The sequence below is a fragment of the Antechinus flavipes genome, chromosome 1, assembly GCF_016432865.1.
Source record: "Antechinus flavipes isolate AdamAnt ecotype Samford, QLD, Australia chromosome 1, AdamAnt_v2, whole genome shotgun sequence".
NCBI classification, from domain to species: domain Eukaryota; kingdom Metazoa; phylum Chordata; class Mammalia; order Dasyuromorphia; family Dasyuridae; genus Antechinus; species Antechinus flavipes.
Genome location: NC_067398.1, coordinates 23,459,685 through 23,481,914, shown reverse-complemented (window position 1 = coordinate 23,481,914; position 22,230 = coordinate 23,459,685). Strand labels below are relative to the sequence as shown.

The 22,230-nt window shown below is 36.6% G+C and overlaps 1 protein-coding gene across 1 annotated transcript in view; it reads left to right on the top strand.

Annotated features, from left to right (window-relative positions):
* The window catches only part of LOC127543961 (cadherin-related family member 3-like), a 32,768-nt gene extending 13,287 nt beyond the window's left edge, over positions 1–19,481 (top strand). Inside the window, exons 2-4 of the mRNA XM_051970356.1 lie at positions 11,526–11,620; positions 18,567–18,674; positions 19,184–19,481. Of these exons, the coding sequence (XP_051826316.1) occupies positions 11,589–11,620; positions 18,567–18,674; positions 19,184–19,481 (438 nt within the window). The 5' untranslated portion in view covers positions 11,526–11,588. The remainder of the gene's footprint in view (positions 1–11,525; positions 11,621–18,566; positions 18,675–19,183) is intronic.
* Positions 19,482–22,230: the final 2,749 nt, after the last annotated feature.

Genomic DNA, 22,230 nt, shown 5'->3' with positions numbered 1-22,230 from the left:
AATTGAAGCAAAAAGAGAATTTCTACTTTCTACCCCTAGGAACTAAGTAGTATCTCCAACTCCCCCACTTTAGGTAGAGACTTTAGGCAAAAAACCACTAAACAACATGAATATTGGGTAAATGTTGAATTTGTGGCTTATTTTCCTTATAACTATAAAACTAGTTCTATCATCCACAAGATGGCATGCAAGTTTATAACATCCATGGCACACTGGCCATGACATTGCTAAATCGTCTTTAAAAATTCATCCAATATTGAATGATTGCAAAAAATACATTTTTACATACTCCCTATTATTATGTTAGTCATACTTTTAACTGTTGTCATATAAAACTGAAAACTTATTTTTGCTTCAGCAATGACAAAATTGTGATCTTAATTCTTTTCACGTAACACCAACACACTGATTTAGTGCTTTATGGTTTTGAAGATGATTAATATAGATTGTCTCTTTTTTAAAAATTTATTTTATAATAACTTTTTATCGACAGAACCCATGCCAGGGTAATTTTTTTTTTACAACATTATCCCTTGCACTCACTTCTCTTCCAATTTTTCCTCTCCCTCCCTCCCTCACCCTCCTTCCACCCTCTCCCCTAGATGGCAAGTAGTCCTATATATGTTAAATATGTTGCAGTACATCCTAGATACAATTTATGTGTGCAGAACCAAACAGTTCTCTTATTGCACAAGGAGAATTGGATTCAGAAGGTAAAAATAACCCGGGAAGAAAAACAAAAATGCAAGCAGTTTATATTCATTTCCCAGTGTTCTTTCTTTGGGTGTAGCTGCTTCTGTCCATCCTTGATCAATTGAAACTCAGTTAGGTCTCTTTGCCAATGAAATTCACTTCCATCAGAATACATCCTCATACAGTATCGTTGTTGAGGTATATAATGATCTCCTGGTTTTGCTCATTTCACTTAGAATCAGTTCATGTAAGTCTCACCAATCTTCTCTGTATTCATACCGTTGGTCATTTCTTAGAACAATAATATTCCATAACATTCATATACCACAATTTACCTAGCCATTCTCCAATTGATGGGTATCCATTCATTTTCCAGTTTCTAGCCATTACAAACAGGGCTGCCACAAACATTTTGGCACATACAGGTCCCTTCCCCTTCTTTAGTATCTCTTTGGGGTATAAGCCCAGTAGAAACACTGCTGGATCAAAGGGTATGCACAGTTTGATAACTTTTTGGGCATAATTCCAGATTGCTCTCCAGAATGGTTGGATTCATTCACAATTCCACCAACAATGCATCAGTGTCCCAGTGTCCCTCCAACATTCATCATTATTTTTTCCTGTCATCTTAGCCAATCTGACAGGTGTGTAGTGATATCTCAGAGTTGTATTATTTTGCATTTCTCTGATCAATAGTGATTGGAACACTCTTTCATATGAGTAGTAATAGTTTCAATTTCATCATCTGAGAATTGTCTGTTCATATCCTTTGACCATTTATAGATTGTCTCATTTTTATAATCACTTACTAAGTATCTATTATGTGCAAGACATTGTGCTGAGTACTTTACAAATATTTTCTTATTTGATTTTCATTACAACCCTGGGATGCAGATGCTATTATTATACCCGATTTACATATGAGAAAATTCAAGCTGGTCAAGTGACTGTCCCACAGTCATATAGTTAATAAATATCTGAGGACAGATTTGAATTCAGTTCTTCCTGACTTGATTCCAGGGACTATCTAAGCTACCTACCTGTCTCTCAACAAGTTTTTGGGATAGATACCATAGGTGTTGCTAATTCCATGTTACACATGAGGAAACTGGAGTTTAGAGGCATTAAGCTACTTGCCCCAAATCACTCAGCTAATAAGTGTAAAGAGAGAAATTCAAATTCAGGTCTCGTGGACTCCAAGTCCTCTATACACCACGCTATGTCTGTCCCACACATAAATATTTGTGCAGGATAATGCTACAAGAAGATTATCATATTAATTACTTTCATTTATTAAGTGGTTGCCGTGTGCCAGGCTCTGTGCTAAGTTTTAGGTATACAAAAAAGGACAAAAAGTCTCTGCCTTCAAGGAGCTTACAATCTAATAGCTAAAAGGACTCTTTAGGTCCCTGTGATAAGAAAAGTAGAAGTATTCTACGTTATTTATGGCTTTGGGTACAAGTACTTTCTATGTTTGTTTTGCATTTTTTTTTAAACTCAATGTTCCTTTTAGCTTGAATGTTTGCAAAGGAGTGGAAGGCTTTTTGGGGAGACGGTAAAATCAGTTCATTAAATTCTCAGGGTTTATGGGTAAAGGTAAAAGCTAGTGATTTTGTGAGATATCTCCCTCCCCAAATTGTACCTGATTTATGATAATAGAATTATAGAGACATTATGAGAAGCTATTAAATTGTAAATATAAGGGAGATGACAGGTTTCTAAATGTGATAAATGGTTCTGTCTTCCACAATGTTTCATCAAAATATTTGTTTCAAACTAGTAAGTTCTGCCAAAACAAAAGGATATTGAATATTAAATTGGAAAATTGCCATGGAGGCAAAGTCTTAAAAGTTTGCACAGTAATGGATTGTACTCTTCGTGTAAAATGTTGGTGGTTGTGAAATATGCCTCAGTGTATGTATCTATGTAAAACTCTGTCTTGTTCCTGGTCCATATTTGGGCACATTTAATGTCATGCTCTTAAGTGGCACAGGACATTCTTCTTTCCTTCCTCCCTCCCTTCCTCCCTCCTTTCCTCCCTCCTTCCCTTTCTCTCTCCTTTCCTCCCTCCCTCCCTCCCTCCTTTCTTCCCTCCCTCCCTTCCTTCCTTTCTCCTTCCCTCCCTCCCTTCCTTCCTTTCCTCTCTCCCTCCTTCTTCCTCTCCCCACCTCCTGCCCTCCCTCCAAAAAATAGTAAATGCATGCTTATTCTTTGTTAGGCCCTGAGGATGCAAAGAAAAAACTATGACTTGGTGATTACTAATATCTAGGTATGATTGGAATAATTGACTATACTTTTTGTCAGATTTCACGGCCATATTTAGACAGGATTCATACAAAAAGCATCTGAGCAATTTTATAAGAATAACCACATCCCTTTTGACCCCCCGGGGAAATAAAGCAAAGTAGAAGACAGTTTCTGTCCTCAAAGAACTTAAGTTCTTCTTTTTTTTTTTTAATTAAAGCATTTTATTTTCAAAATATACCCATGGATAATTTTCAGCATTGACCCTTATACAATCTTGTGTTCTAATTTTTTCCCTCCCTTTCCCCCACCTCCCTCCCCTAGACAGCAAGTAATCCAATATATATTAAACATACAGTCCTTCTATACATATTTCCACAAATATCATGCTGTACAAAAAAAAAATCAGATGAAAAAAGAAAAAAATGAGAAAGAAGACAAAATGCAAGCAAACAACAGCAAAAAAGAGAGAAAATGCTGTATTGTGATCAAGAACTCAGGCTCTAATGGGAGTTACAACATGCAAACAACTATGTACCTGGAAGACCATATGGTGTGAATGGGGGCCAGTCTCAGGTAGGAGTCTCTGGAGCTCACATCTCTCCGTGGCTTCTTGTTCTGTAACTGGTGCTCCGCTTCACACCTGCTGTTGTTGCTTTGCCTTCTCTTTCTCCTACCTTCTCTTCTCTATACTTTTCAGGTAACAGGGAGACTTCTTTCCTTCTCCTTAATGAAGTGACCCCTTAAGGGCTTGGTCATAATTTCTGGATCCACTCACTTATCTCTGTATATTTATTACTCACAGTGTTTTTGGTAACGAGGGGTACTTAAAAACTTAAAAAAAAAACAACCCTTATTTCTAGATGGAGAGCTATTTCTGAATACCTAGATAATATAGGTTTTGCCTGTGTGAGCAGTCTGGCTCAGTGGTTGGAAAACAGATCTTTGAGGCAAGGCAGATGTGGGTTCAAATTCTGTCTCCAATTTACTCTTAGCCTGAAAAAAGCTCTAGGAAACTTCCTAGGACTATAAGATCCAGAAGTATTGCTCTTCTCTGTCCATGAGCCATGAGATAGTGCTGCAGTGGATAGAAATCCAGGCCTAGAGTCAGGAAGATTCATATTTCTGAGTTCAAATCTGGCCTCAGACACTTACTAGATGTGTGAACTTGGGCAAGTCACTTCCCTATTGGTCTCAGTTTCCTCATCTGTAAAATGAGCAGGAGACAGAAATGGAAAGTCACTCCAGTATCTTTGCCGGAAAAACCCCAAATGAGGTCATGAAGAGCCTAAAAAGATCTAACAATACTTCTTCACTCCCATGCTCTATCCATCATCCTGCATTGCAGACATTTTTTAATTCAATCTATATTACAAATGGACCTCCAGGAGTGAACTTGGGAGTTGACATGGGCAAGAGCTGTAGGGGATGGGCAAGCAAGGAAAATTTGGGATCTGCATGTTTAGAAGGAATATCCTTGTTGAAGAGATATCTGAATGCTACAGGCGAGAAAGACACTATGCTAGAAATCAGGTTGTAAAGTTCTCTCGCAGGGAACTGTTCTCCCTCCACCACCTTGTTTAGAGCCATAAAAGAATCCTAAAGCTGGACCTGTGTAAACTGCTCTCTGGAGAACGCCAACCTAGTGTGATATTACAAGATGACCTTAGCTTTTATCACTTGTGTCTGGTCTGAAGGCTAGCTTTTGGGCCTTTCAAAATCCCCAAGTTCCTCGACAGCAAATAATCGTTGATGAACAGCTCAAATAAACGAGCTAATTTTGACCTCAGACAAAATAGTGGAAGGGATCTCCCTAGGGAATAAGCTCAGCAATAACTTTTTCCTGTTGTATATACCCCAAGGACAGCATCTAGTGGGCTTCCATGTTATCTTATCAGTCCTTAAGCTTCTGAAAAGAGACTAATATCTATGTGTCGGACACACTTTGTGGAGATTTCAGGCTGAAGAACGAATGCAAGTTGACTGGCCAGACACGAGTTCATTTCTAGCCAGTTATGTTGCCCTCTTATCCCATCGATAATTCATTGAGTTGGCTTTTTATTGCTTTCCCAGCTACTTTCTGGTTGCTTAGCAACAAGACTCTCCACACTATAGATATATAATCTCATTGTCACCAAATACCATCACCATCAATTGGAGGAAGTTAAAAAAAAAAAAAGATCTTATTTTGTGAACTCTAAATAATTCCTAAACATATAGCTGATAAAATAACAACTCACATTTCTGTAGCTCTTTATAGTTCCCAAAATGCTTTTCTCACACTAATTCTGTGAGGTAGGTGGTATAGGTGATTTTTTTTCCTTTTTTTCCCTGTCCCCACTCCTTTCCAGGTGAGAAAAAAAAAGCTTACGGGTGTCATGGCTTGTTTATTGTCACATAACAAGAAGGTGGGACTTCAGTGAAGGACTTGTGATACCATGTTGTCTCCTAGACACCATGGAGCCTTTTACATTGCCTCAAACATTGAGAGACAGCTAATTTGTTGTAGCAATTCCTTTAGGAGCTATAAACATGTCTAGGGTTTTCTGTTTCTAGGACCTTCTGTGTCTAGGAAAGGTACTCCTCTGTTTCTCTCTGTGTCTCTGTCTCTATTTTTCTCTCTCCATCTCTCTGTCTCTGTCTATCTGTCTGTCTCTCTTCCTCTCTCTCTCTTTCTCATACAGAGCTACAAATATAAATATCACAAACTAAGTTTGGGAAGGGTGTTACAAGGGAATTGGAATACCATCCATATGCTTGGTGTGACGGAGACACTCAGGACACATATGGGAATCATTAGTGAGAAAAAAGGAATAGTGATGTTTGGTGATCTAGTGACTATCATATTTAAAGAAATTATTTTCATCAAGTTCTGAGCTCTATTGTTTCTATCTGGTAAAGAGCAGCATATGTGATCAACACTCTAAGTTTGGTGCCCTGGGGCAAAGTTGAGGTCCCACCCTAATTATAGCTTTGTTTGTGATAGTTTCATGTTATTATTGTATATTAAGGTCAGATTCTCTTGTACTGCAGAATAGTTAGACATCAATCTTTTAAAAAATTAATATATATATTTTTTACTTTCTCATCAACAGAAAGGCTCCTATCTCTAAAAGGTATTAAATTTAAAGATTATCTATTTTTCCAATATCAAAGGGAAAATGGGAAACTTTCAATTTTTTGTTATTACTAGGACTTTATTTTTTCAAAAAACTTTCTAAGTAAGTTTTATGAAATGAAATGATTTTGGTACACCAAACTGGAACTCCATTTTCCCCCAAGAACGAACTTGAGATTAGCACTGTATGAAAGTGGCCACAGTGAATCAGTTTGAAGGATGTTTGGAAAATCTGATAATCTCTTTGAGAGATTATTGGTAAGAAGAAAAATTAGAAAGTTAAATAATCTTAAAACCATAACAGTTAATATACCTGAATTTAGGTAAATAATGAAAAAAAAAAACCTGACATACTGGACAATAAAACAGCATAAGCCAAATTTTAAAGAATAACTGCATATTCCTTTAGAAAAGTTCTCAATTCTACTTCTCTTTCTGTAGGAAACACTTAATCTTGACAGTGTTCTGTAAAGATTATTTGATCAAGGTGACCTAGAAAAGAACCATAAAAATAAGCTGATGCAATTTTACAAGTTATTATAAATCAGTATGTCCAATTGAAATAGAAGAGATTGATGTTATCATGGATACTTAAAGTCTTTCACATAATTATTATTATGGTTGTACTTTAACTCAGAGAAACCAATGGTGTAATCCTAACTCAAGCACATGGAGTCTCAGTAATGGCAGATATACAAACACAAAAAGCCAATGATCCAGATGGACTTCCATTATGTAATCTAGACCAGTCAAACTTGTGTATGTAAGGTATGTAAGGGGTCATATACCCCTGGAGTGTGACCTGGGCAGATAAAAATTAGATGGCTCCTGTAATTCAATAAATTCATTATTGTTACATTATAAATTCATTATAAAATATCAATCCTTTTACATGACAAATCAGAAACTATTTTACATATATATATTTGCTGAGGCAATTGGGACTAAGTGACTTGCCCAGGGTCATACAGCTAGCAAGTGTTAAGTATCTGAGATCAGATTTGAGCTCAGGTCCTCCTAAATTCAGGGCTGGTGCTCTGTCTACTGCACTACCTAGCTGTCTCTGCATATACTTTTAAATCTACATCCATTTTATGTCATCAATAGCAGCCTTCACAGAACTATTAAAAAAAGTAAACTGCTATGATCTAACATTGGTTATATATATATATACTATGTGATATAGTATATATGATAACATTTTATATTAATATTATAATATTATATTATTAATATTATATATTAATATTATAACATAATAATTTATAATATATAATATTATATTATATATAATATATTATAATATTATAATAAACATAATATAATTATAACAATATAATAATATACTCTAGGAGACGTCTTTCATAATCATTTAACTAGTTTGGACGTTACCACCACTAAACTTAGAAGTTTGCACTTAAAAGATAAGAATGAGTATAGAAATAGGTTGTTTAAAAAAATTTTGCTTACTTTAAAGGTCAGATTTGCCATCACAAACATGCTTAGCATTTGCTACTCTCCTACAGGTTAGATATCAGTTCTGTATAGCTTCTGTGGATATCTGGAAAAGGCATGAATCAAATTTTAATTAATTTAAACAGAATTATGGATCAAAGAATTGATTAGTTGGGTAGCAAGATAGCTTCTGGAGTCAGGAAGATCTGAATTCAAATCCAACCTTTGATACTATCCTGGGCAAATCACTTAACCCTGTTTGCCTCAGTTTACTCATCTGTAAAATGAGATGGAGAAGAAAATGACACACCAGTCCAGAATTTTTGCCAAGTAAACCCCAAATAGGGGCAGGAAGAGTTGGATACAACTGAACAACGATTCCCTAACTCCTGACCCATAGTTCTATCTACTGCTCTACCTGCTGCTTAAGGGTCAGAATTTTCCTCTTGGACTGAAGCTGTAATATTCAGCCTCAGTAGGAAGGAGTTTTCTAGAGAAAAAGATGGACACTTACAAAGGAGTGAGATTGAAGTGTCTACTTATCCTAGAGTCAGAGCTCTTCTCTGTCTGGTGATCTGCTTAGCCCTGGCTGGATTGAGGAGAATCTGAATCCATAGGTGAGGTCATTAGCTTTCCTTGATTTCCTATTCTGTCCTCCCCCGCCTTCCTCTCTTGCTGGTCTGCTCACTTAAATTCCTCCTTCAGCGTAGCTGAATGATAGAAAAGAGTCTCTCATACATCATGTATACACGTGTACAGCCGGAAGAGGTTCGGAATCATAAGCAGTGGATTTAAATTTTGGTCCTGATGCTTAGAATCCATATGAAGTTGGACAGTATCTGGTATCTCCATTTCCTCATCTCTAATATAGGGAGGGATTGCACTCAATGATCTGTAATATCTTTTTATACTCTATGCTTGTACTCTTATGAGAGTAAGAATTGCCTGTTTTTTTTTTTTTTATCTCCAGTCTTTTTCACATTAAAAAACCATGCCAATTAATTGGGTGTGAACATCATTGGGAGATAGAATGAGGTAGTGAAATTTGTGTCCCCAAAGGACCTGGGTTCAATTTCCAGCTCTGGCATCATCTACCTGTGTGACCTTGGGAAATTTAGGCCTCAGTTTCTTAATTTGTAAAAATCATAAGTTGGGCCAGATAACCTAAATCCATGATTCTAAAATTCCTAATTGGCATGTAGATCTAATCTTGCATTTTCTATTCTTTCTCATTTTTTCCTTTTCTGATCTGATTTTTCTAGGGTAGCATGATATATATGGAAGTATATATAGAAGAAGTACACATGTTAAATATATATTAGATTACTTGTCATCTGGGAGAGGGGGTGGACGGAAGGGAGGGAAAAATTTTAGAACACAAGGTTTTGTAAGAGTGAATGCTAAAAAATTATCTATGTATATGTTTTGAAAATAAAAAGCTTTAATAAAAAAGATGTACACATTTCCCAAATATTCAGACTCCACAACAGAGAGCATAAGTCCATTGGACTGGCTACATTACTAGAAGGCTGAATGTATGCTTTCCAAAAAGACTATTTTATGGAGAACTCACAAAAGGCAAGCACTCATGTGGTGATCAGAAAAGATGATACAAGCACACTCCAAAAATCTCTTTTAAGAACTTTGGAATTGATTGTGAGATGTGGGAGACACTGGTGCAGAACTGCTCAACATGGCGTGCCCTCTCTACAAGTGAAAGAGAATTGAAGTATCTGTGAAGAAACATGAGATGCTCAAAGTTAAAGAGTTTAAAGTACTGGAACCACCTCCTTTGCAGAATAGAGTTGCTTGAGGATCTCAAGAGGTAACATCTTCCCAAGGTCACATATAGAGTCCTTAAACCCAGGCTTTTGTGACTTTGAGGCCATCTCTCTTTCTATTCTGTCCTGTTTTCATCCAAACACCTTTGCAGTGAATAAATAGACAATTTTTGAGTATGTATGTAGTTTAGCTCTGTTTTAGATTTTGGGGAAATGGACTCATGTAATCTTAGAGTTGAAAGAAATATCAGATGCCATCTTGTCCAGCCATCCTTGGACAAGAATTCCCTCTGCAGTTGATATGAGTGGTCATCAGATCACTGCCAGGAGATCTTTAGAGGAAAGGTAAAAATATGGTATACATCTTGGGGATTTTCTCATCCTTGAGGGACCATAATCTATGTCCAATGATATTTGGAGATACCTACGGAGCTTGATTTCCTTCTTATTTAACTTCTTGTTGGATATATTCAACTAGATGTACCTTAGAGATTTTAAAATTGATATGTCCATAAGTGAATACAAAACCCTTCTCTCTTTCCAGCTTCCTTGTTACTGTTGAGGGGGTACCAGCATCCTCCCAGTCACTCAAGCTTGCAATCTAGCTATCATCCTTAATTTCTCCCTCTTTCCCATCCTCCCCTCATATCATAACACTCTTTGTTTATGCTTTCTGTTTTCTGACCTTGCCACCCCATTGGTGCAGTCCCTTATGACCTAATGCCTGGACTGTTATAATGGCCTCTTGGTTGGTTTCAAGTCCATTCTCCACTCAGCTATCAAATCCATCTTTTTAAAGTACAGGTCTTACCATGACTTTTCCCTATTCAATAAACTCCAGTGGCTTCCTATCATCATTAGGATCAAATATAAAATCCTTTGTTAGACTTTAAAAACAATGTGTATTTTTATCTTTTATTTATTTTGTTATGCATTTCCCAATTACATTCAACAATTAATTTGAATTAAAAAAATCATATTTAGTTCTAAATTCTCCCTCTCCCTCTTGCCCCTTTCCTCTTGATTATGAAAACAAGAACTAGTACCCATTTGAAATCATGAAAAGCATATTTCCAATTAGCCATATTCCAAAAGAAGAAAAACCAAGGAAAATACAATGTCAGAAAACATACTTCAGTCTCTCCTCAGAGTTCAACATTTTTCTCTCTGGATGTAGATAATATTCATCATGAGTTCTTTGGAATTGTCATGGATCATTATATTGATCAGAATACCTAAATCTTTCACAGTTTATTATTATTATAATATTGATGTTACTGTGTCTATGATGTACTTCTAGTTCTGCTCATTTCACTTTGCAATAATTCCTATAAAACTTCCCAGGTTTTCCTGAAAGAATCCTGCTTGTTATTATTTCTAGCACAATAGTATTCCATTACCATCATATACTACAACTTGTTCTGCCATTCCCCAATTGACAAACATTCCTTCAATTTCTAGTTCTTTGCCATCACAAAAAGTGTCCCTACAAATATTTTTGTCCTTTCCCTTTTTCTTTGATCTCTTTGGGATACAGACCTAGTGGTGGTATTATGGGATCAAAGTGTATGCAGAATTTTATATCCCTATGGGCACAGTTCCAAACTATTTTCCAAAATAGTTGGATCAGTTCACAACTCCACCAACAATGTACCCTCTCCAGTATTTGTCATTTTTCTTTTATATCAGATTAGCCAACTTTGATTTTCAATGGTCCTTCATAACCTGGATGTTTTGCTATCTTTCCAGGCTTCTTATACCTTTCTTCTGTTACCTTATGATACAATCCAGTGACATTGACTTCCTGGCTATTTCTTACACAAGAGAAATAGTACTTCTCCTAGCTGTCCCCTATGCTTGAAATGCTTTTCCTTTTCACTTTCACTTTCTGGATTCCTTCAAGTCTCAGTAAATATCCACTTTGTAGGAAGTTTTTTCTGGTTCCTCTTAATGCTACTCACCTTTCCAGGATTTGCCCTATTTATATTTTTTAAACAACTTTATCCACTTTGTAGGAAGTTTTTTCTGGTTCCTCTTAATGCTACTCACCTTTCCAAGATTTGCCCTATTTATATTTTTTAAAGTTGTTTCTGTGTTGCTTCCCCCCATTGGACTAGCAGCTCTTTAAGATTAGGACCTTTTTTCTTCCTTGCAACACTTTTCATTGTGCCTGGCATATAGTAAGTGCTTAATAAATGCTTATTACCTTAACTTGACTGTTTATTACCCAATAGTACTTCATTTTCCCGGAGGATGCAGGATTCACCATTGACAATACTGGAACCATATCTACAACGATGAGTTTCGATTTCAGCAGAGGACCCAAAAGGTAAATAATGTAGGTAGATTTTTTTCCTAGTCTAAATGTTGCTCCTTTTGTGGAAATTTCTATTTTCTGTCCTTTTTTCATTATTTCTTGCTCCACTGCCATACTATAGATGCTTTTAATACCAATAAAGAATATTGAAAATAGTTATTTGACTCTTTGCCTATATTTTTCTGATGAATTTTGTAGAAAGAAGACAATATGGTGCCATAAAGAGAGAATGAGAGAAAGAGAAAGTGTGTGTGTGTGTGTGTGTGTGTGTATGTGTGTGTGTGAGAGAGAGAGACAGAGAGAGACAGAGAGACAGAGAGAGACAGAGACACACACATACAGAGAGAGAGAAAGAGAGAGAGAGAGACAGAGACACACACATACAGAGAGAGAGAGAGAAAGAGAGAGAGAGAGAGGAAAGAAACTATATCAAGTACTATATTAACCATTTCACAAATATCTTATTTACCTCAAAATAACCATGTTGCATCTGGGGTCAAAGACTTGGATTCAAATCTTGACAATTCAATTCAACTTTTACTTTTTGTACAAAGAACTATACTTGGGTTCTAGAGATCCCAAGACAAAAACAAATTGGTCCCTGTACTCTAAGAGTTTATGTGTATGGGGTGGGAGGGAGGGAGATATAACATATAAGTGACTTTTTAAACTCATTTACTCTAAGATATTGACAAATCACTTAAAATCTCTAAACCTCAGTTTACTCATATGTAACTCGAATGAGCAGCACTATAATCTCTGAGGTCTCTCCCAGCTCTAAATACATGACTACATTTATTTTTCCACCTTAGTTTCATGTATCCCATTTAGAACTTAGTCCTCACAATAGGGCTGCCTAGAATGGGGGCTGGATGTGCTATCGCCCCAAGCTCTATGGAAGTCTCTGGACCAGGAAGAGTTTAAGTATTTTTTTTTTCCATCCTCAACGGCTAGAGAATGGAATCTTCTTTTGTATAAATGACTATGGACAGAAACATTCCCATTATTGCCCAATGAACCTTAAAATTTAGTAGACCAATATCTTCTAGTTTCCTCCATAGGATCACAAATGTCAAATGGGGAAGCATTGCCTACGGTTATTATTTTTATTTAATGCTGATTTTTAGGAGCTTCCTAGGTCTCAGGGTAGTTTACAGAAAATGATAATGTAGCAATAAACCACTCAAACCCAATCCCTCATGAGCCTCAACTGAGACTCGACCACCTTGGCTGCTTGAGGATGTTACACTCCTTGCTTGTCTGATCTCTATGTTAACAGCCTCAGCAGCCCGGCCTCCACAGAGAATCCTGTTTGTGCAAATAGGAGGAATGGATCAGGCCTCAAGGAACCAAAGAGGCCGGTTTATGTATTTTTTGCTACAAAATTCCCTTAATTTACAGTGGTGGCTTTCTCTAGGGGAGAACTAACTAAAAGATGTAACTATTGTTTTCAGCTAAGAAAACCCAGAGACAGATGAAGATGGATATCTAAAAATTTGGTTTTTATTTTGTGTTTACTGCTGTAGTTGAAGGAATTCTTAATCTCATCAGTAATCACTGGGGAGATTGCCCATCCTATTCACTCCTCCAGAATCATAGATTGAGAATTACAAAGGCTCCTGGAAGTAATCAAGGCCAACCCTCTCATTTTGGGAGCTCAGAACTACACAGCTACTAAGTGTCTGAGGCAAGATTTGAACTCAGATCTTCCTTGCTCCCACATTAGTGCTTTTGTCTAAGTCCCCTAATATTCATCCGTGGGAGAGGGATTCCACCTCATTTCTGCTGTTCTTGTACAGAACTGTTTGTATATAGAAGCAGCTAGATGGCCCAGGGCAGAGAGTGCTGGGTATGGAGTTCAAAGGAAGGTTTGATTTCAAATTCTATATCAAGCATTTAGTTACTGAGTAACCTTGGGTAAGTCAGAGTCTCCTTAGTTTCTTCAGCTACAAAATGGAGATAATAATAGCATCTACCTCCTATGGTTGTTATGAGGTAAATGAGATAATATTTGTGAAATATTAATGTGAAACATTATGTGTGAAATAATATAGTATTTGGTATAATTTCTGTCTTTTCCTTCCTTCCTTCCTTCCTTCCTTCCTTCCTTCCTTCCTTCCTTCCTTCCTTCCTTCCTTCCTTCCTTCCTTCCTTCCTTCCTTTTTTCCTTCCTTCCTTCCTTCCTTCCTTCCTTCCTTCCTTCCTTCCTTCCTTCCTTCCTTCCTTCCTTCCTTCCTTCCTTCCTTCCTTCTTTCATTCCTTCCTTCCAAGAAAAACTTCCAGTCTGCATTGGTAGAAGGACTTTTTCCACTTGTAATCACCAATGAAATCACAAGTTAGGTCAAAATAGAGCATTGTAACTTATGCATTAACAAATGGTTAAAAAAACAAACAAAAAAAAAAACACTAATAACAAATTATTTTTTAGAATTGACCTTTCCTTAAACAAATTAAAGTGAGACCCTTTCCCTTCCTAAGGTTCTGAGCTTGTTACATTGAATGATTAAATTACCCATTTGCAAAATTTGAATCTACAATTCTTTTGCTAATGGTTCATACAGAATTTCTAATAAAGATCAGCATAATGCTCATTATTCCTTCCTTCTTTCTTTGGCTTTGGGAGTTTAATAGGAGCTAGAATCACTGAACCTTTAAGTAGGGATACAGAAATTGCTGTTTGCCTCATTTACTCTTGTTAACTCACTCCTTCCAGGGAGACAGCAGCAGCAATGGAATCCCCATTGTTTTTTCTGATGGAAATATTGGAATGTCTCATTAAGACTTTTCTACCCCCGATAAAATACCCAGTATCCATTGAGCTAGATGGAGTGTAGCTAGAGGATTATAACTGGCTCTTATAAATTAGATAGTTCAGTTCATTTTTCAAATTAATGTCTTATTCTTATTAGATAAAAATAATTTCTCCCATGAATTTAAGTTTGTTAGAATCCAACTAAAGGTACCACAGTTCTTAGAAAGAGCATGGGGCCATGGGAAGAAAGCTGGACTTTAGATTTAAATTCTACATCTGATACTCCTAGTTGTGTGACTATAGGCAACTAATTTGATCTGTCTGAGGTTCAGTTGGAAGATGAAGATCATGGATTAAGAGCTGGAAAGAAGTTCAAAGTTCATTTCCCCCTATTTTACATGACAGATAACTGAAGTCCTGAGAAATAAATTGATTTTTCAAAGTTAGAAGAGCTTCTGATGATTAGTTAACAAGTATTTGTTTAGAGATTTATTATGTATCAGGCATTGTGTTAAGCACATAAAAATAAATACATAGTATGTGTTAATAATAAGTATATGAAATACAGAAATACATAGAAATGCTAAAAGAACCTTTAGAAAGCTTACATTTTAAAAGCGAATGTTTTTGTACCTATCGCATGTCCTTGGTTTGAGCCTCAAACAGGAGAATATGTATAAAAGCTTTGAGAATTTTAAAGGCTATATAAATGTCATTTCTTACTAATTGTGGGAAAACTTGTGAAATCCTGCAGAATGACATCTTTTTCTGAATAATCTTGAAAAAAAATCATAATTTATCAGAGTATTTTGGATTTAAGTTAGAGCGTAATTAGCTAGATATAGGCAGTGAGGTGGTTCAGTGGATAGAGAACTTGACATATAGTCAGGAGGATCTGAATTCAAATTTGATCTCAGATGCTTACTAGCTGAGGACCCTGCTCAAATCACTTAATCTCTATCTGCCTTCATGTAGTGGAGAAGGAAATGGCAAATCATGCTCATTGTCTTTGCCAAGAAACCATGGCACCATATTCTTCTATTCATAAAAAGTCATACACTACTGAACAGCAATAAAATCTAGATATTTCTATGAAGTTAATTACATTTTTAAAATTTAGATTTTTAGATTAATTTAGATTAAAATTAAAAAATAGATTTAAAAAATCTGGATTTAATGACCCCCTCCCCCCAAATAGAAAAAGATGAACATTTCCATATACAAAGTAAAAAAGAAAAAGATGAAAATGTGAAAATACAAATCTCATATATATGGCTTGTTAAAAGTATATAAGAAATATTCACTGATTTGAATTCAACATGTCATTTTCAATGTAGTTCTGCTTCTTGGTATTTCCTTTAGTGTGCTCTCTCTCTCTCTCTCTCTCTGTTGCTCTGTCTGTCTCTCTCAATTATGTTTTCTTAAATATTTCAATGACTTTATTTCCTTTTTGTTGGTGACTCTCTCAACATACTAACCACCCCCCTGAACACAAAAAAGAAAGCATAATCATTGTATAAAATTGGCAGTCAAGCAGATCCAAACATTTGTCCCAAAATGCATCATTGTGCACTGTCTGTCCATCACCCCTCTATCAGGAGGTAAGTGGTTGAGAGCATTTCCCACCTATAGAATTAGAGTGAGAAATAAGCAAGGTTTGGGGATTTGCTCTTTTGTTTCTTTTCTTTTTTTCTTTTGCTCCAAATAATTCAGATTTGCTGTCTAAATCAATACAATTATCCAGATAATTGCTGAGCTTGTCCCTTTACTTGGCTCTTGCAGATAGAATCATGTTTCCTGGGAAACAGCCTAGCCACCAATCCTTGCACCTGGGAGTTGAGAGGAAAGGCCAATACAATCAGCAGTATCAGCTCTGCATAGTTCTTCATGTTAATGAGCCAAACAGTAATCTTCCTATTAGGAAACAGCCAGCTTCCCCATAGCTTGCACTCTCACTCCCCAAATCCATAACCATTTCTGCTGAAATGGAATCCCATTAATCATCCCCTTTGGATCTCTCTCCCCAATCATTACACTATTTAGAAGAGTTCTGAAACAAAATCCTTTACTCTTGTCAATCAGTTTTCAATATGGAAAAGTCTGGATTTGGAGGACTAATGACTAGAGAATTGATCCTAAAAAAAAAAAAAAAAAAACCTAGCTTAGTGTCCCAGAAGGAAATAGTGGGGGCTAGCAGCAGGGAAACTGAATATGACTTCAGATGACCCAAGTTCAAATCCTGGCTCAGTGACTCACTACTTGGTCTCAGTTTCCTTATTTGTGATATGAGGGCATTGAACAAGAGAGTTGGATTTGTGGTCAAACGATCTGGTTTCTAATAATGGCTCCACCACATTCTCTGTGTGATATTGGTCATTGCCTTTATTTTTTTATTTTAGCTTTTTATTTACAAGATATATGAATGGGTAATTTTTCTTTTTCTTTTTCTTTTTCTTTTTTTTTTGTGATTTTTAAATTTTTTATTTAATAATTACATTATATTGACACTCGTTTCTGTTCCGATTTTTTTCCCCCTCCCTCCCTCCACCCCCTCCCCTAGATGGCAAACAGTCCTTTATATGTTGGATATGTTGCAGTATATCCTAGATACAATATATGTTTGCAGAACCGAACAGTTCTCTTGTTGCGTAGGGAGAATTGGATTCAGAAGGTATAAATAATCCGGGAAGAAAAACAAAAATGCAGATAGTTTAGATTCGTTTCCCAGTGTTCTTTCTTTGGGTGTAGCTGCTTTTGTCCGTCATTTATCAATTGAAACTCAGGTCTCTTTGTCAAAGAAATCCACTTCCATCAAAATATGTCCTCATACAATATCGTTGTCGAAGTGTATAATGATCTCCTGGTTCTGCTCATTTCACTTAGCATCAGTTCATGTAAGTCTCGCCAGTCCTCTCTGTATTCATCCTGCTGGTCATTTCTTACAGAACAATAATATTCCATAACATTCATATACCACAATTTACCCAGCCATTCTCCAATTGATGGGCATATGAATGGGTAATTTTTCAGCATTGACTCTTGCAAAATCTTCTGTTCCAACTTTTCCCCTCCTTCTCCCACCTCTCCCCTAGGAGGCAGGTAGACATAGCCTTATTGTTGGGTTAAATGATCTCTGAAGTCCTTTCTTGATCTGCATAAGTCTATGAACCTGTGAAAAGTCATGTTTGAGAAAAAAGAAAATAAGTATTTACAGAATGCCTATGCCGCCAGGTACTGCGCTGAGTATCTTACAATTATTAATGGAATATAGCTTCTGAGGAAGAAAGCAATACTTTTCAGGTCCCCTGACCTTAGGGAACTTCCATTTTAACAATCTGTCAGTGATTCTAAAGTCCTCTGCTTTGGAATCTGTGACCCTAAGGATCTCACCACTAACCTAAAGAATATTGTGGTTCTAACAATGTCAACAAACATTACTGTCTCTTGGTCAGTGATATCCAAATTCTGGAAGTAATAGTTACTTCCTTTTTAGTCCATCCAATGAAAAGACTTGGATCTTTTGCTATTTAACTAGCTTTACTATTTCCAGTTTGCTATGTTGGGTGTATGTTGGGAGCTGAGATGCTTCCTGGGTGTGCCGGGGGCCTCTCCCTGCAGGGAATAAATAAACACTTTCTCTTTGCACCCTCTGGTTAATTTGGGGAAGGGTGTCCAGCACTTGTCCCACACAGATTTAGGAGACTAGCATTCTTTAAACTTCCCCATGTTAGAGGTCAAAGGATTGTAGATTTTAATTTGGACGGGGTTTGGAGGTCATAGAAGTGCATCCATGTTGGGGGACCATCACTCTCGAGTTCTTTTCTCTGGGGGGAGAAGGGGAAAGTCTCATAATGAGATGGGGGTAGGGGTGTGGCAGCCATGGGTGTAGCTATTCCACAGATCCATAGAGGTAGACTAGTGTAAAGGCACCCTGGGTCCCTGTTTCACTGCTCCTTGCTAGTCAAAGCCCGGATGTGCCCCTAAGCTCAACTGATTTGACTATGTAGAACATCTCTCAAATCAAATATGGTAGAAACAATATTTTTGGATGAGTTTTTGATGATTTGATCAATCCAGTCTGACTGGTGAATTTATTCTCAACAGTTGGATTAATCTTGTGTGCAGACCCAGCCTAAAGCAGCCCTGCATCTCCAACTGCTCTCTCCCATTGCTTTGGAATTTATTTATTATTATTATTATTTTTAGCTTTTCACTGCTTATTAAAGTGACTGACCCGGGAGGACTTTTTATCACGGGAAATATAAAGATCTTCCTCATCAATGTAAACAATAAGGTCCCTATTCTCACCTGCAGGTAAGGAGATGAAATGTTATTTAACTTTGATAATTAAATATGGAAATAAGATGAAATTCATTATTAAACTTTTTGCATTTTGAAGTCTTTGGGAGGGAATGGGGAGGAAGTAAACATAAAATTACAATGAAAAAGCAAACTGATTAATTTTTTTCCTAAGGTGAAAAAACCACCTAAGATAAAATCCCTAAATAAAAAAAAAAAATATTATTGGAAGTAAAAGATCTTCAAAGAGAGAAATGCTTCTGATATTCTATTGGAAGGATGTCATATATATTGAGTGCATTACCAGGGCAATGCATCCTTTGATTTATTAGCCAGAGCTGTCCAGCTGCATTTCTAGCCTTCTCTGCTCCCAAGAAGATCCCCATGTTTAATGTCATTTCCAAAGAACTTATAAAACCATTCCGGTGATCAAGAATTTTAAGTGCCAAGTGCTAACTTTTCAGGAAAAACAAAAGACCTGCACTTTTTCCAATGATGCTCTCATGTTCTTTCCTTTAAATAAGTTTATTTAACATCAAGGATGGCATCCTGACTCCTATCCTGTTGAACTCAACCACTCGTACAGAAGGCAATATTACACTTGATGAAGAAACTCCAGTGGGAAAAACTCTGGGTTCCTGCCAAGCTACCGATGAAGACCAGATGGGGCATCTTACTTTTGAATTGGACCCAGGGAATAGATACTTTGCTATTGACAAAGGTGGGTCAGGAATTGGTCTTGGGTCTTGGAAGCAGTGGGGTACAGGTGAAAGAATTAGGTGTAAAGGGGCAGCTAGATGGGGCAGTGGATGGAGCATCTGAAGTCAGGCAAATCTGAGTTCAAATTTGACCTTAGATGCTTAACACTTCCTAGCTGGTGACCCTGGGCAAATCACTTAACCCAAATTGCCTAAAAAAAAAAAAATCAAGAATTGGATATAGAGTCTGAAGACCTTTTTTTTTTTTTCTTTTTTTTTTCAAATGGTGGTTTTTCTGCTTCTTTCCTGTATTACCTTGAATATCAACTTAAATCCTCAATACCTTAGTTCTTCATGTGTAAAGTCAGAGAGTTGGACTAGATTGTTTCTAAGCACCCTTTTAGCTCTAAAATTTAAGTATTCCTTCATGATGGTTAGTGCCTGGTATACTCTCTAGGTGGTACCAAAATTAATAAATGAACATTTATTAAATGTTTATCATATGCCAGGCATTGTTCTGATAGCCGACATACAAAGAAAAAGCAAAACCAATCCCCAAGGAGCTTATGATCTAATGGTCGCAGTTCAGGCTTAAGAACTGAGAATTTTGGGTTTTAATGAAATTCAGCATTGTTTTCCGAGCTGGTTTGATTCCTGGAAACTCTCAACTAGAATTCCCAGACTCATCCCACCTACATAAAAACTGTGTAGACAGCCTGCAGTGAGTCACAATGACCAAATCATTCACTTTCTTGGCACTGTCAAAGTGGTTTGTCATCAGAAATGGGTATGATTTTGATTTTATCAATGGAAAGGCGATGGAAATGCTATATTGCCACCTGTTTTTACCCTGCACCCTGAGGGCCATGGGACCTTTTTCTATGACTTGCAGCTGAAACCTTCTGTATATGGTGTCTCCACCATTACAATGTGAGCTCCAAGAGAAAAGGGATTGTTGTAGCTATCCATTTGAATCTCTAGCATTCAACACAGGGCTTTGCATAGTCGGTGTTTAATAAATGCTTTTACCCTCATTCATTCACTTGGATTTTTCCTTCTGTTTCTCTTCTCTCTCCTTCCCTCTTCATCTCTTCCCTTTAAATCCCCTTCTCTCTTCCAGCCTCTCCCTCTTTTTCCTTTTCTCTGTGGGAAAACAAAAACAAAAAACCTTGAAGAATGAACTTTCTTTTTGATGCCTTACAATAAGGCTTTAGGATTAGGGCAGCTTTTTCAATAACTTCAGCTGTACAAGAACAGTGAAATCAAAATGTGGAGCATTTAGTAAGATAACTTATCTTAAGGAATGATTGTGGGGAGGTGTTGGGTGGAGATGGGAGCCTGAATGAGTCACAGGTGGTAGTTCATTGCCTGAATTCACTAGATAAATGCTTAACTTTCTTTAATTTTTAAAAAATTATTTTACATATATTTTAATATTTTTTTATTTTCCCCAGTTACATGTAAAAAAACAACTTTTTTTTTTTTTGTTATACATGTACATTCTTTTTTTACACTATCTATGAATCATATTGGGAGAGAAAAATCAAAATAAAAGGGAACAGCTATGAGAGAAAAAAAAAGGAGAAAAAAGGGGAAAAATGATTATAGCATGTGTTGATTTACTTCAGTCTCCATAGCTCTCTCTATGTGGATGGCATTTTCTATCCAAAGCTTATTATGATTGCCTTGGATCACTGAACCACTGAGAAAAACCAAGTCTGCCCTAGTTGATCATCATATATTCTTACTATTATATGTACAATGTATTCCTGGTTTTGCTTGTTGTTTGCTCAGTATCAGTTCAAGTAAATCTTTCCAGGCTTTTGTAGAATCAGCTTTTTATTTTTTTATAGAACAATAATATTCCATTACTTTCATATACCATAACTTATTTAGCCATTCCCCAATCGGTGGGAATCAACTCGTTTTGCAATTCTTTGCCATCACAAAAAGAGCAGGGACAAACATTTGGCACATGTGGGTCCTTCCCCCCCTTTTATAATTTCCTTGGGGTTTAGACTCAGTAGGGGCACTGCTGGGTCAAAGTATCTGCAAAGTTTTATAGTCTTTTGGGCATAGTTCCAAATTGCTCTCTGGAATGATTGGATCATTTCCCAATGGCACCAACAATGAAATGCTCACCTTTCTACTTTAGTTTGTCCATAGATGAAACAAAATGATTTTCTGGATTTTTTTCTAGTAAGATATGAAGATATTGAAAGATGTCATATGATTCTCTCCAATCCCTCAATTTTATATTTTGGCATTTAGGTGACACAATGTATAGGGTGTTTATCTGGAGACAGGAAGTATCCTCTTCATAAATTCAAATCTGGCCTCAGACACTTAGTAGCTGTACGACCCTGGGCAAGTCACTTACTCTTGTTTGCCTCAGTTTCCTCAAGTATAAAATGAGCTGGGAAAGGAAATAGCACATCACTCTAGTATCTTTGCCAAAGAAACCCCAAATGCCAAACCCATGGGTTTGGACATGACTGAACAAAAACTTATGTGGAATTAACAGAGTGAAGGCTTTTTCATGGGAATATAGCCTTAAACTATACTTTAATTGTAATGTGAGACTTTATAATAACAAATAGAGTGAGAGCTAAAAAGTTGCAGTTGTTATCTCCTCCTGTTTTCTTATCACCTCTTAATTAGAATTTAAGTATTTTTAAAGGTGATGATGGTTTTGAATTCTCTCAAGAATTTATTATTTGTATTCTTTTATTTCTGGGGTATATTTCTGAGGTTAGAATGTAAGCCTGAACTCCCCTAAACAATGGGAGGAAAGGCCAGGATGGAGGATGGGGGCTTCTGCATTCAGGATATTTAATCTTGTGTTTCAGAGTTGTGTTTGGCACTCCTTTTGC